Source organism: Lissotriton helveticus, chromosome 3_1 (assembly GCF_964261635.1).
Source record: "Lissotriton helveticus chromosome 3_1, aLisHel1.1, whole genome shotgun sequence".
Lineage (NCBI taxonomy): Eukaryota > Metazoa > Chordata > Amphibia > Caudata > Salamandridae > Lissotriton > Lissotriton helveticus.
The window spans coordinates 1,647,483,400-1,647,498,832 of record NC_136061.1 but is presented as its reverse complement, the minus strand read 5'-3'; the positions used below and the strand labels follow the sequence as shown (position 1 = coordinate 1,647,498,832).

At 43.6% G+C, this 15,433-nt stretch overlaps 1 protein-coding gene across 3 annotated transcripts in view; it reads right to left on the bottom strand.

Annotated features, from left to right (window-relative positions):
- CFAP221 (cilia and flagella associated protein 221) overlaps positions 1-15,433 on the bottom strand; it is a 661,487-nt gene that overhangs the window by 119,827 nt on the left and 526,227 nt on the right. For all 3 annotated transcript variants that reach the window (XM_078682395.1, XM_078682396.1, XM_078682398.1), the window contains exon 21: positions 14,062-14,162. In XM_078682395.1, coding sequence (XP_078538521.1) covers positions 14,062-14,162 — 101 coding nt within the window. The remainder of the gene's footprint in view (positions 1-14,061; positions 14,163-15,433) is intronic.

Genomic DNA, 15,433 nt, shown 5'->3' with positions numbered 1-15,433 from the left:
TGAGAAGCCAGTTGTCCTAAGCCAGGCATGGCGTCTCAACGCCACTGTCGAGGAAATCGATCTACCCAGCAAATCTGTTATATCAAGGCCACACCTTATGGTGAATTGTGCTTCATCTCTCCCATCCTTCACTGCCTGAGAGAGCACAGCTTGGGCCTCCTACGGCACTTGTGGCAGCACTTGTGCAACTATCTCCCAAAGGGAGTGGGAGAAACGGCTCAATAAGCACAAGGTATTCAAAGACCGTAATGCCAGGCTGGAGGAAGAAAGCAATTTCTTTCCTAATGAATCCAGCCCCTGTGATGTGGAGGTCTGCACCACCAAGCTTTCTGGGGTGGGGTGCTGGCTGAGGAACTTTAGGTTGCCAGGAGCTGGGCGATGGCGGCGGGCGATTGTCCTATTCACAGGAGCCCCTCTACTAGTCTTGGACAATGTGCCTAGAAGGACATCAGTAAGCGATTCATTAAAGGGCAAAAGGGGTTCTGAGGTGGAAGGCCCAGGCTGAAGCACTGCAGTCAGGAGATTAGCCCTTACCGCCACTGAGGGCAGCTCCAGTCGAAGGACCTCGGCTGCCCTCAACCACTATGGCATAGGATGCCAGTTGGCAGAGAGAGCATGGCAGGATCTGGAGAAGTGTCCAGTCCACTGGCTTCCCCAAGTTCCCCATACCAGTCCAACTGCTCCGCAGAGTCATCCTGGGGTTCAGGAGGGTCCATAGACCCCTCCTATTCCTCTCCCGAGCTTAACACATCCACAAAGTGCTCAGGCGACAATATATGTTCAATCGACGTTGGAATCGGCATTGAGCAACTTTGTTCCAACTATGTGTCATCGGGGATAGGCGAGGCGCAACAGGCACCGACTTTGTGTCCGACGCTAGAGGAGGTGGCGGTATCATGACAGGCATCAACCCATGTCCGTTATCGTACATCTGAAACCCCACTGACGCCGTGGCCAGAGCCAACAGTGTAGAATCTGACAGGGCCCCTTCCAACCCCGTGGGGCCCGAAGGCTCATCAGATGTGTTGCCTGCTCAAATACGCGGCGCATGGCCTTGTAAAACAAGCAAAGAAGATGCTCCACTAGAAGGACTGTGGGAAGCCTGAATGAGAAACATGTGGACAACCTACCCACACCAGAGGGATAATGCTAAAGGACCAAGGACATCAGCCCATACTACTGAATTAGAGCACCAGCTTCTTCTCATGCAAAGTAGAACGTTATCTAACCACACCCTCTGACACAGATGAAAGGGAATCTTAGCGCAAATCCACGATAGAGAGAGACATCTCTACAATGCTGAACAACAGCATTGGAAGAGGGACAACGACAACGTTTGGTAGAGGTTCCTCTCAGGCGGAGAAAACCCTCCTAGAGAGAAGACAACCTTCTGGGACTATGTAAAATAGAAGCCCAGAGTAGAAGGGAAAAGGAAATACATAAGCTAAGACCAGATAAAGGTCTAACTAGAGCCCCAGGAGAAGCGCAGTGATAAAAGCAGGTATGTACTCCCTATGAAAATAGTGCAGCACAACCTTACTTGCAATATATATCTGTATATACGTAAACACATACATTACACCCATAGAAATATATATATATATATCTATGGATAAATACGCCTACACACAAGTCTATCAGAATACACAAAAAGTATTATCATCCCCATCGGGGAAGCTACCCCTGACCACCCTCAGGAAGCAGTGTAGGAACAAGGAACCCCCGAACAATAGAGGTATCTATCAAAAAATGCATATAAATACCAACATATATTGGTAATACACTAAAGATGCGATAGCAACAGAGTGAAAATTATAGATATACAAATAGTAACACCAAGCTGGGAAACCAGCAACATAATACCATATAAAAGGAGAGAGGGAGTGGAGGAGCACCTCCCAGCCCCAGAAAATAACAGCAACCACCCATGAACCAACACTACTGTCTAATGAAGCTACCATGAGGTGACTAACAAGAAATCAAAAGAAAACAGCAGGTTTGAAAACTTCTGTCATGAAGGGAATAAAGACCACCACCCGGGGTCCATTCAAAGGTATAGTCTAAATAAAGGCTAACACACATAAGGCACAGACAGATAACAATTTCCATCCAATAGACAGAGATATCAGGCAATAACTGCCTGACACTCCTGGAGCAAAGATCGAGCATCATAACTGTAAAGGATTAAAGCCCCACGAAATGGAAACACCGAAAACAATGGATGGCAGTGAATACAAGCACGAAAAGAAATGAGGTAGAAAGAAATGTCTCAAATGGAGACATGATGCATTCCTGACTAAAAAAAAGGGAAAAACTGACCCACATCCTCCAAAGGAAGAGAGGGAGGACAGAAGAAAAAATTCCTCCAAGTAGACGGAATTCACCAAATAAGGTGGAATTGGTATAATGAAGAAGAACATTCAGGAAAAGGTTAGTAAGGGAGACCCCAGCCTCCTTAGAAAACAATCCTCAAAAATATGGAACCATAATGTGGCAGGGGTACATGTTCCTGAAGGAAAACCGAAAACAACAATTTGCACAACACCAACAAACAAGAGGGGTGAGATGGCGACATCTGAAGAACAACCAATACTGTAAGAAAATGCAATGGCTGTAATCAGAATTGATAAACAAATAATGTCTATAGGAAAAAAGGGAATAAGGCATTCCAGAATGCAACAAGAAATAACATTCTCTCTTGGAATGAAGCAGGGAAAAGACAGGAAGGATGGTGGCACAGGACCAAGCTTACTTTGCGGTAGTGGTGGGTTCTGACCATTGCATTAGATAAGCCTTTGATACCCAATGCATCCATTAGCTATAGTCAGCAATTCTTCTTTCCAGTGCATAGTGAAAGCTGAACAACAAGAAGTGCCAACGCACTAGAAAAGAATTAGGCCTGAGCAAAAATGATGCCCAGTCCAGGCATCCTGCTCCTTGTTCCATTAACTCTACATTTCTGGAAATCAGAGTCAGCATGCGTGCCGAATGGACAGGTGCCATCAAGAGATATATAAATCATGGTGGCTTGAACAGCCCCTGAAAACCCCAAGGTGAGTAACCGGCCACGTCAACATAGTGCTACTGAAGAAGCTTTAGCCTGACCTACAGAATCAGTGGTGTAAATATCACAGCAAATTATTAGTTTAGCCTCTTGTTGCCCATCCCGTACCAATGAGACAAGATTATTCCGGGTCTCTTCTGAAAGGGAGGGCTGCAGGTGCTCCAATGAGTCCCACAATGCATGGGAGCTGCATTCAAGAACACAAGAAGTATTGAAGGGTCGCAGTCCAGAAATGGTTTCGAAAAAATATGCCTGCCACTGGAGTCTAATTTTCTGGTCTTTCTTTCTGGAGAGACAGCAGGGAATATATACACATTTTGGGTGGCCAAAGCAGCCTGAACTACAAAACGCTGATGAGTTTGATGTCTAAGAAGACAAGTCAGATATCCAGGAGCCAGTGAGAAACAGAATGATCCACAGTGGTTTCCGATTTGGGCTTAGCCCAAGCCCCCAACAGAATATCAAAAAGAGCCTTACTCTAAAGAAGCACCAGCTCTACTCCTGATTGGCCTCAATACAGTATGCCAAGGGTCTGTTGTCATTTCCATAGAAGGATTTGTCACATCCAAAATGACAAAATTGTTTGAGCCTATACGCCAGAGAGGAGCTCGCCTCTGAAGCTGAGCCAGGAGGGGACAGGATGCCAGACACCAGAGAAGACTCCAAGCCACTGGCTTCCCCCAGCTTAATCAATAAGCTTGACTCCATAAGCGGTTGAACCATGAACTCAACGGGATGGAAAAACTCCAAACCCCCTCCATCACCACCATCATCATGTTCCTCAGAAGGAAAAACAGGAGAAATGGCTTCTGAGACGGGTGGGTCCTCTGGGCTGCATCTGACGCCATCCTGCACCGAAAAGGTGATATCTTGTTGATGGAGAGGGGATGTGGTGAAGCATCAAGCGATGCCGACAGCACCGTCATCAAAGTCAGTAGGCCCAACCTCAAAGACAATGTCAGAGTCGGATGACCAGACCCAGATGTTGAAGGTGGTAACCCTGAAGGGCTATGCACCGGCATCTAAACGGATTTAGAATCCAGAAACTTAACTGAAGCCGAGGGAGTATTAGCTGGCGTGGGCACAGTCATGGCCTAGTGCACCCCCTTGAAGCCTGAGGATGCTCCAGGGGAAGGAGAAGACCCAAAAATACTATGAAGAGAGTTGCCCCTGCTCCAGAGTAGGCTGGAAGACACGGGGTTGACTTGTGCACTGACTCTTCAGCTGAAGATCAGGGGTGGCATTATGTGGCAAAGTTGGTTGACGCCGCAACTTTGACCGTATAGAGACTTACCTCTGGACATCAATGGAGAGCAACACCCATGGGAACGGCTCTTGGATCGGACCGGTGGCTGATCTTTGGAGCGCGGAGGGGGACCAACATCAATGGGATGCCTTAGAAGACTGACACATCCACATCGCTAAAACCTTTATCCGACGTTCCTTCAGTCAAAGTCCTCTGAGTCATGGTGCTTCCCTGGGCACCACAGCCAAACAGACTGAGGGTTCATGGCAGACATTTGTCCTCCACAAGGCTTAAACCCTGAGGACATAAGAAGTTGTTTTTAAAGGCACATAGCTCCATTCGACAAAACTATGGAGGTAGGAAAAAAACAGCTTAAGGAACTGCTGATTGGATCCATGTTGTAAGGGCAGAAAATACAAAACTGACATCAGGGGAGGGCTTATATGGACTCTGTCGATGTCACATCCAGAAGATGATGTCACTACTGAGACGCTCGTCGCCAAATGGCAGAGGTACTGCTGTAAAAAAAAAAATCCGGATCCATATGGTGCTTGGGGATAATTCTAAGTAAGGAATCTGCAGCTAGATGACTATCAGATATTATAATAGATGCTTAAAATGGGCCAGAGATAGTATCCATCTTACTTGGGTTTGTGGAGCATTCCAGATTTTAGAGGCATTACATGAAAAGTTTGTGGCATGTGTGGTTTTATTCTTGTACCCGAGGGCTGCTGGCCTGAGGTTCCCATGAGCAAATACATTTTTAGGTCGAGCCTAGCGCAGCGCTGCTCTAGGAGATGACCTTTTGGAATTGGTCTGCACTTTTCAAACACTTGTGCTTGTGGCGGCATCCACCTTGCGGGAGCGAGCAGCGGCGCGCAGGGGCCATCTGTTTCCAATTAGCGTGGCTGTGTGCGCTTCTTTACATTTCTCAACTCTCTCTCTCCCCTGCCTGTCAAACCCTCGTCCTCCCTTGTCACCCGTCTCCTCCTAAACAAGGTTGTGGCTTGTTGATCTCGGTCTACTCTTAAACAAGTTTGTGTTTTTTTTTATCTACCCCAAAGTCTGTTGGCTGGAATTATGCTCCTTATTAGCACTTTAGTTCTCACAGAAAAGGGAACTGAGGCGCAAGGAGTTAACACGGGTTTGCCCGCCAGGGATTAAACACGTCCCCTGATTCAGCTCCAGTTTAGAGCTAGACCATAAGACCCCATGCTGCTCCGCCCACATTGTGCAAACAGACCCAGGCAGCAGTCCATCGCCGCTCCTCATCGTTGTCGTCACCAGCCTCTGAAAAGTACGCAATTGCACCACCAAGGCTGCCGACCTTGTAAAAGTAGAAAAAAAGGGGCTCTTTCCTGTTGGCTTCATCCTGCCCCTACATCACAGAATGGAAACTGAAAGTACTCGCAGTGAGCACAGACGAGCAGCTGTACAACATCGCATTTTGGGCCACTCACGTGGCTATTCTGTATAAACTAACAGCGGCACATGTGAAGCGGTGAGGCTGTGGTAGCGCTTGAACGGGGTTGGTGCTTCTGAGCCTCCCGGCCACTGGAGTGCGCATGGTGTGCCCCCCTCTGGGGACTACTCCTGCCCTCAGGTTTCTGTACTTCGTTTCTGTGTTTATTTCATTTTGTGATGCGCTACGTTCCACAGGTGCTGTATTAAAAGAGCTTAAATATCCCCAGATAGTTTGTATTGTCATCTACGGACAGAGGCAAGACCATGTGGTGGTTCCAGCAGGGACTGTGCTTCTGGCCCTCGGCTTCCTTCATCTTCTCCTTCATCACCTCCGTCCTCCTCCACCAGGTCGACTCCCTGGTCCCCTACATCAGGTAAATGAATGCAGCAAGCACAACCAGTGTACTGCATCCTATGGCTTCGTCTCACTTTTAAGAAGAATAACTGTGATGTAATGCAAATGTGGGTAGCGGCTATCACAGGCTTGCCGTTTCGAAGCACTGTAATAGGTGATATTAACACAATTCAGTGATATGTATGGATACCTCTGAAGATTAACATGCTGAGTGCGCCCACTAAGATTAGAGTATGTTAATGCGTTGCAGATCTTAGCGGTAGGTTTTTAAATCTTTGCCTTATCACGCTAGATGTGCTTTTATGTTAACAATCAGTTGGATAATACATTTGCTAATCCCGCCTTCACAAAATGACCAAAGACTGTTCCTGAAGAACATATTGCATGCATACATGTCCAGCTTATTTTATAGAGGCCCCGGATGTCACTGAAGGTAAGGGAGTGCCATGGCCATGTGGTAAAAAATCACTTATTTGGCTGCAGTGCTTACTTTGTAAAAACAATATAAGTGCAGGGTCCCAAATAATTTCTTTAGCAATCTTCAACTTCCACCACTAGCACTGCCCCTGTCCGCCAGTTGTTTCTTCTGGCCTGCATACACAAGAACAGAATCAGACATCTCTTGTTCAGGCCTCCCGCAAGCATTAGACTTTCAACACTTTGAAACTCTTTCAAAATCCCAGGAAGCCTGGGCACCCCTGAAGTCCATCTTGGGGAAGGTCTACACCCCCAAGTGTGATACCCACCAAGGTGGAATTGGTAGGAAGGCTGTGGTGTAGGACGGGGAAATGGTGGAAGCACAACGTTTCCTTTGTTGGTCCATGAGAGCAATTTCGCTAACGTTTCCACACTGGTGTTGACCACTATGAATTTTTAGATCTTCGCCATTCTTCCCTGGACCACTAGATCAGCTCAACCACCTGCACTTTCCTTTACTCATGCATCATTCGCAGTCTCCAGGGTGCTGTGGGAAAGTGTCCCTGTAAATTGTGGTGCCACTTTTTGTGGATGTTTTTCTCACTTTAGGCAGCTCTTCCACTCTCAGGCAGGCTTCTTGGCCAGAACTCTGTGTCAAGTGGAGGTAGATGAGTCACAAACAGTTTGACATCTTGAGGGCAGAACAAATCCTGCAGGAGCTCAAGTTGGCGGTCAAATGCACCCCCAGTTGGCAGGTTGGATAGTCAGAAACTGAGCAAATCGCCTTTCGCAGAGGCAGATTGTTTTAAAGTGTTGTGCCTAAACTGGCACATTAAAAATCAGTCTCTACTGGAAATGGAAGTTGACCGCTTCTTCCATACCAAACAGTTGTAGAATAAACGAATCAAGTATTCTGTACTTCAGATGATGTTGTGAAAAAGCAAAAGGGTACAATGGCAAAACAACCCTTCATAGTGATCCAACCACTTGAATAACATGCAGCTCTTCCGATGTTCCTCAGTCTTGACCTGCAACAGCTCCAGAATTATTCTTCTCCCACTCATTCAGCCCTCCTCTTTCATTCTGTCTCTCTCCTGTTTTGTACAGACAGCTTTGTTGACAGAAGATATTGTAGGACTTAGGATAATATACTGCATGGCTAAATACTTATAAGGTCCCAATGGCGAGACCTATTGGCTGTGTCAATGCTTGTTTTAGCTTCTAACCCACTTGGGGCCACGTGCAACCTTGCATATCTTTAAATAATTGCAGAGTTTGTCACTAATCACATTTTCTTAAATACCAGAGCTATTTTGTGATTCCGAAAGGTTTTACATAATCATAAAATGGGTTTAACATAACATAGCATAACATGTGTATTTGTAAAGTGCACCTTCACCCGGAGGTATCTTGGTGCTGAATAATAGATGTTTATTGTTACCCAACTCAATGGCACTCATTTTATCGACCTCAGATGGATGAAAGGCTGAGTGGACAAACCAGGATTTGAACCTGTGACCATGAGGTCGAACACAGGCCCCTGAAGTGGACGCATTAGTCCACTGAGCCACCAGAAACCTATCCTGAATCGCATTTTGGAAGTAACGTGTTTTTGGCACACCTTCTTAATTGTATCATGTAACAATGGTTTGTGACAGTAATTCCAGTCACAAACCATTGATTAGTTACCAACTCCAAAGTTGGGATGGTAACAAACAAGTTACATACCTTCTGTAACGCATTACATGGTAGAAACTCTATCTACCCGACGCCTGGTAAATTCAAATGTAAGGAATCTGCATCTAGAAGTCTCTTTCAAACTGATTTATAAAGGGAAATGTTTTGCATTGCACCCATTGCCCTTTGAGACCCCTGGTGATCACTCAATGGGGAGTGGGTACTGGCCCACTACCAACTCTCACTGAAGGTTTGTCAAAATGGTAAACTTTTTTTTAAACAGCACCAGCTCCTAAAAAGATGTCAGCCTGCTTTTAAAAAAAAGAAAGAAAATCAATTGCGCAATCCAATCACGGGAATAGTCGTCTGCTGTCCCCTGCAGGCCACCTTCCCTGTAATTGTCCAAGTCAATGAGGGTCCTCTTAGACAGTAAGCATTAAATGTCAAAACTATCATGAACATGCTAACATACTCTGAGTGATTAAACTTCCTAAAAAAAGGTAAGATGGACCGATTAATTTTTTCTATGTACAGCAAATGAAGTGTCTGTCTCACAAAAAACTAACCCTGGGCGAAGAACTACGCTCCGTTCGCGGAGCTTGCGGAGTTTCGGCAACTCCGCGTTCCGCGGAGAACGCGTAGCTGTCGATTACTCCGCGATCCGGTGCGTAGCGTAGTTCTCGCGCGCTGAATAACATTATCGCGAGCGCGGCAATGGCTTACCTTGGTTCTGCGTTCGCTTTTTCCCGGTCGCGTGTGCCACCATGTAGGTTCGCGCGATATTTAGCGCGATCACGCACTTTTGTAGTGCGAACGAGAAGATGAGTTCCCGAACATGTCTTGCACAACCCGAACACGTTACTTGTGACCCGGAACAGGAAATAAGGGAACGCACGCGGGCGGGACAAACCTCTTGGGTAACTTAGCGCGCTAGCCATCCCGAGCATGCAGGCAGCGCCCCGAACACGCGCACCGCGCTCCCGAAGACGAAAAACGGCACGCGCGTAGCTCCGCGGAGTGCGGCTCCGCGAACTACGCCCAGGGTTACAAAAAACACAGTACAATCCCTCTTTTGTGTTAGTCACTATGAGTATTAGCACAAGCAATGAAAACAACATTTTATTTATTTTTTAAACATTTCTTGATTGTGATTTTTATAATACACGAAAGCAATGTTAATAACGTATAAAGTACCCCACAATGTACCTCAGAAACATAATAATAAATAAGATCACAATAAGGAATAATAAGGTCATAATAAAGGAAGAAAAAAGAGAGGAAAGAAAGAGAAAGGATAAATGAATAAACAAATAAATAAGGAACAGAAGGGTAATCATGTTTAACCAACGCAGTTTAAGCAATACCTAGGGTAACACTCCCCCACATAAAAAGTAATCCTCTTAAACAAACATATAGCACCACAAGCCCCAAGCATATCATCCCAAACACTAATCCTAAAATGAAAGCACTCCAAACACCATCCTAGTGTAATCTGAAAAAGAAAGTATTAGTCACATGCCAAAGGAAAATAGTCGATGATCACAAAGCCTAGGAAAAGGGACCCTAAACCTCATCAAAAAAATGTATTTGATCTTCAACCCTGTATATTGGCGTTTATATGTAGCTAATCTAAACAGCTCAGCTATATACTCTTGATGCGTGGACACCAGTGTAGTACGCCAATGCCTTAAAATACAGATCTTGGCCACCATAAGAGCCATTGCCATCCATCCATGCCAATAGGATGTATTATCCAAATCAACAAAGTCATGTAAAGAAATAAAACTAGTTTAATTTAGCATTTCCTATATAAAACACCAATATGAATCTTTCGCAAGGCATGACCAAAGCATGTGGTACAACGCATGCTTCGCTACAGCACCTACTGCATGCTGCATTGGGAACTAGATGAGCATTGTACAATTTGAAAGGAGACTAATTCCAATTGTGCAGAATTTTAAAATAAGCAAACTTTAAGTGTGCTTCTCTGAGCAAGCGATGGTGATACTCTAAGACTTTCTACCAATACTCCACTTCTAACTGCTCCTGCCAATAGGATTTAGCTACAAGACAAATTTCATGTGAGTACAAATTGTCAACAAGTATTTGATAAATATTAGACATACCACCCTTCGAAAGGCCCCACAGTCTGAGGTAGTCCACGACTGGCGAGGTTGGGAGATGTATTGGATCTCGTCCTAATTTACCTCTCAAGCAATGTCACACTTGCCAATACTTCCAAAGTTGCTACTGGGGAAGGGAAAAATCTGATTTTATCGGCCTAAGGGAATGAGTCGAGTCCCAATCAAGGAGGTCTCCAATTATTTTAATTCCCCATTCTTCCCACAAAGCCCAACTAAACGGTTTTTGGTCTACAATGATTCTCTCATTATTCCAAAGTGGTGTGTCATTGTGAACTGTACTATCCGCTCTCAAAAGTGCAAAAGTGCATATCCCTCCTATCAGCACACATAGCCCTAATAGTCAGAGGACAGAGTGGGGTTGCTAAGACATGAGAATTGTACAAGATACCTAAGCCCCCAGGAGCATTAACTGTATTCTGCTCCCATATCACCCAATCTGGTTGGTCAGTAACAGGAACCAACAGATAAGCCATTTGCAATACTTTTTGAGCCAATAGTAAAGAAGCATATCAGGGAACTGAAGACCACCTGACCTAGAATCCGCATGTAACCTTGATGATTAAAGTCACAGTCGCTTGCCTGCCGTGATAAGCCTCTTACTACTCCTATTTATGGGATGAGGGGTACAAGCAGGAATAACAAGGGGCAGCATACCAAAGATATAGTTGAATCTAGGAGCAGTCACCAACTTAATCATTTATACTCTACCCCAGAAAGAGACCTGTAAGGTGGACAATCTCACAAAGTCCTGTTCCATCTTAATAATCAAGGGCTGAATATTTTCAACCACATATCATACAAACCTCTATTTATCAGCAGACCCAAGTACTTCAAACCTGAGGCCTTTCATATGAGACCAAAGTTACCTTGCATGGTTCTCTGCCTCACTTGGACCAATGTATCTTATATCCGGAGAAAATTAAAAAAAAGTCTTGATTAAAGCCATGAGTTGGGGAACAGAGGAGGCAGGATCACTTAAAGTCAACAAGATATAATCCGTGTATAATAAGATCTTGCACCAACAGGTGTTTCCACTCCCTGAAAAAGGGGAGACTAATGTATTGCCACCGTCAATGGCTCAAATGCTAAAAGGAACAAAGGTGACAGTGGGTAGCCATAATGCATGCCTCGTAAAATTAGAAAGGGCTTTGATATGTGACCTCCACAATCAATCTGCACTGAAGGGGCTGAGAATAGTCACTGAATTTGGGCAAACAACTAGACCTAAGGTGAGACAAAGATATCCCCATTCAACCCGGTCAAAAGCCTTTACGGCATCTAAAGAAAGCAGCAGCTTGTCATCTGGGTCATTCTGAACTGGCCATATTACATTGGACAAGAGACCCATGTGATTTCAAGAAAAACAACTTGGTACTAAATCCCACTTGAGAGCTATGTATAAGGCTAGAAACAACTTTCTTGAGGCAAGTTGCAAGGACCTTAACAAGTATCTTCATGTCTGCATTAGGAAGTGAAATAGGACGATAACTCACACAATTTGTAGGATCTTTCTCAGGCTTCAAGATTAGGGCGATGATCGCTCTATTAAACACTGGTCGAATGACAGATTCACCCTCTAGCTCCTTATAAAGCCTATAACGAAGCAGAACCATCAATTATGTTTATCTTATAAAAATCAATTGGGAAACCATCATCTCCCGGGCTTTATTATTTGAAGTACTCCTGATAGCCTCTGAGATCTCCTCCATTGTGATCTCTCCCTTCAGCAGCAGCCTAACCTCCTCGGACAAGAAAGGCAAATGGAGATCCTGAAACAAAATGTGCTCAGAAGCAGCATCACGTTTCTGTGATTTGCACTGGGTGTGTGAGTAAACCGTGTGTTTCGCTATGAATCGCTGGAGTGTTACTCTCGCTGATGCAACTGATCTGCAAGTAGCCTGCCTACCTTTTCACTTTGTTCATATTGATGCAACTTCAAACAAAGGAAGGTATTTTCTGTTTGTGTAGTAAAATGGAAATTAAGATCATATTTTGCTTGCTGTAATTGACCTAAGTAAGCCGTTGTGGGATGCCCACACATGATTCATTAAGATCACGTACTACCCTCTCATTAAGATCACTTACTACCCCCTCCAAACAACATTGTGTATCACTAATTTCTAGCTTGAGAATTGCTAAATACCGCATGAGCATACCTCTCAAAGTGGATTTCCCTGCTGCCCATAAAATCTGCGTTGATTTTGTAGATGATTCATTATCTAGTAAGAATTGATGTAACAGGCAAATACGGTTTTGTTTACTCTCCGGGTTACGGTAAAGGGGAGACATTTTGTCTCCCAATGCTTTGATGTTGCGGGCACGTGTCCTAAATTCAATTCCAAAACTGTTAGGGCATGGTTAGAGAGTCACCCGGGTACAATACTACAATCATTCATGAAGGCTAACGCAGCATGGAACATTAAAAAGAAATCGACCGGAGAACAAGACCCATGGACACAGGAGATAATGCATACTCCCTATCCCTAGGGTGTAACAACCGCCAAGGGTTCTTCAAACCATGCTCACTGACTACACCATTCAAGATTGCTCTATCTCATGCGTTAGCCCTATCCATTGGACCAGAATGATCTAAATGGGGATCAAGCGCTATATTCTAGTCTCCCCCCATAATTGCCATGGTGGAACCAAACTCAGTGAATAGTCTGCTTAGCCCACACTGACCCCACAATCAAAATCTGATCCCTACATTTATATTTTATGAAGACGATGGATCCATCAATGTTTTAAAGACAGTAACCGGTGCAGCTCTATGAACGAGAATGGCAACTCCAAACCTTTTTAAAGACAACTGGGAATCGGAAAAGTAGGAGGGCAGTATACTGCTACTAATAACATGACCTACCCAATCTCTCCTCAATTTACTAGATTCCAGATGTGAAATATGGGTTTTTGCAATATGGCTATGTCTGGAAAGTTCGATGCAATGCAAGACCGTACCTTTTTCCTCTTAATGAAGTGGGTTAGGCCATTAACATTACGTTAAGGAACAGTATGCATAAATGGTTGGCCATTGACACCCTGTTGCAGGAGGTATGTGAGTATTTGCATGGATGAGTGAGAGGGTGTGTGACAAGTTGTATGGATTTGTGAATAGGTATGCAAATGGTTTTGTGGGTGTGTGAGTCAGTGTATGGGAGCCAGGTGGTGTGAGTGGGTGTGTGAGTGGAGCTGTGGATGATGTCATGAGTAATATCATTTGAGATGACATCAGCGATGTCACACACCATGTCATGAGTGATGTAATATGTGAGGTCATAAATAGTGCATTGCGGGGGTGTAAGTTATAGTCAGCTCAGGTAACGGTAACTGCTGAATTTCTATGTTTTTTTAGAAGTGAAATGTGAGCCTAACTATAATATTCATGTAACCTTTAGTTTTTTGAGAGACGGAGAATGCGTGGGTATATATATATTTGAGAAGGCAAGAATGTAATAGGTGAAAACAAAACAAAAACGAGAAAAGGGGGACTCCAAATACAAAAAGAAGAAAACTACTTTAAACAGGTGGATAAACCTCCCAACCCTCTATCAGAAATTCATGAACAACCAATTAATGTATTTATTGCTGTGAAGCTTGGATACTTCCAAAGCAAAAGAGATTTAGCTATTCAAGCACTTGTTTGAATTGGTCAAAACAACACAAACTAAAAAAATAAAAAACATTTTAATTTTACCTGTGTGGCACATGGGTGCTTGTGAGCAATGAAGCAGTTGACAAGGTTGATAGAGCAATTGGTGTGAACTTTTTCCAGTTCATTATCCCTTTAATCACTTCCTGGAAAAGTGAAATATTAACTGTAAGTGCTCAAATAGATAAAAAAACAAAGAATACTCATTATTCTTTTATTAGAAAAAGGGTGCTCCCAAATTTATATGTGAGGTTCAGGAAAGGAGAAAGAAACACACATCAGTCAATGGAATTAATCCAATATAGAATGACCCAGAAACATTTGTTCAAATTTTTATTTTATTTTGCATGATTTACTTATTTTCTGACAATTTTTCTTATTTTAATATATTCCATTTTTACAGACACGTTTTCTATATATACATATATTACTTAAAACTCATACATAGATTCCACAAACAATACTACAATAAATACAAAATCAAAACAGTACAATACACAATTGAACATTTGACCGCCCCACTTGCAACTCCCTGGCTCGCACTCGTACATCACACCCATGCCCACTCCATATAAACAGGTCCTTTAGACCACCCAGTATAATATTCTTTAACAGCAACGAAGGAGACCATTCTTCTTTAACCTTCCATTGATGTGATTTGAACTGAGTTTTTCAAACAAAATATGTCAACGCACGTTTTGATGGGATACAAGTACTTTCCACCACCTTCTTCAGGACCTATTACTCTTGAGTTTCTTTTTAAACCCCATTCAAAAAGTGGGGTAATCTCTAATGAAATTAGGAATATACATGTGTAAGGGTCACACCCACATATTCAATTGATCTATAGCTTTAAAAATTCCTAAACACAAATGCTTCAACAAAATCTCACCGCATCACCAGTAAACTCAACGTGTTTAGAAAAGATAAAAGAAAGATTGTGCAAAAAAGTTGTTTTTACCTTAAGACTTAGCAAAGTGAAAGGGTAAAGCTACTGCTACCGTACAGATCCCGCAATGCACTAAGCTCTAGAGTGCCAGAGAGAGAGAGGCAAACAGTGATAAGTTGCGGTTGAAGATCAAAGTTACAATGACCCCCAATGGAAAGAAGAAGTGAACAGAGCAGGCACAGACAAAGCTAATCAAAGTTCAAGTTGGGGTCCGGGTTCGAGGTCAAGTCAAAATTACTTGGACAGTAAATAAACTCCGACAAAGATTGTTGCTGAGAGAGAAAGAGTTGGGACAGATATTCCAAGGAAGAAAACATGCAAAAGAAAACACCATTGAATTAGAAGAAAAGTCTGATACAAATAGATTCTATAACTAGTGGAAGTGAGTCACCAGTGGGCAAGAGATTATTGAGAAAAAGAGTTCCAAATAGAAATGATGGCTCGCCTGAATGGGTGTTCTGAGTTTCA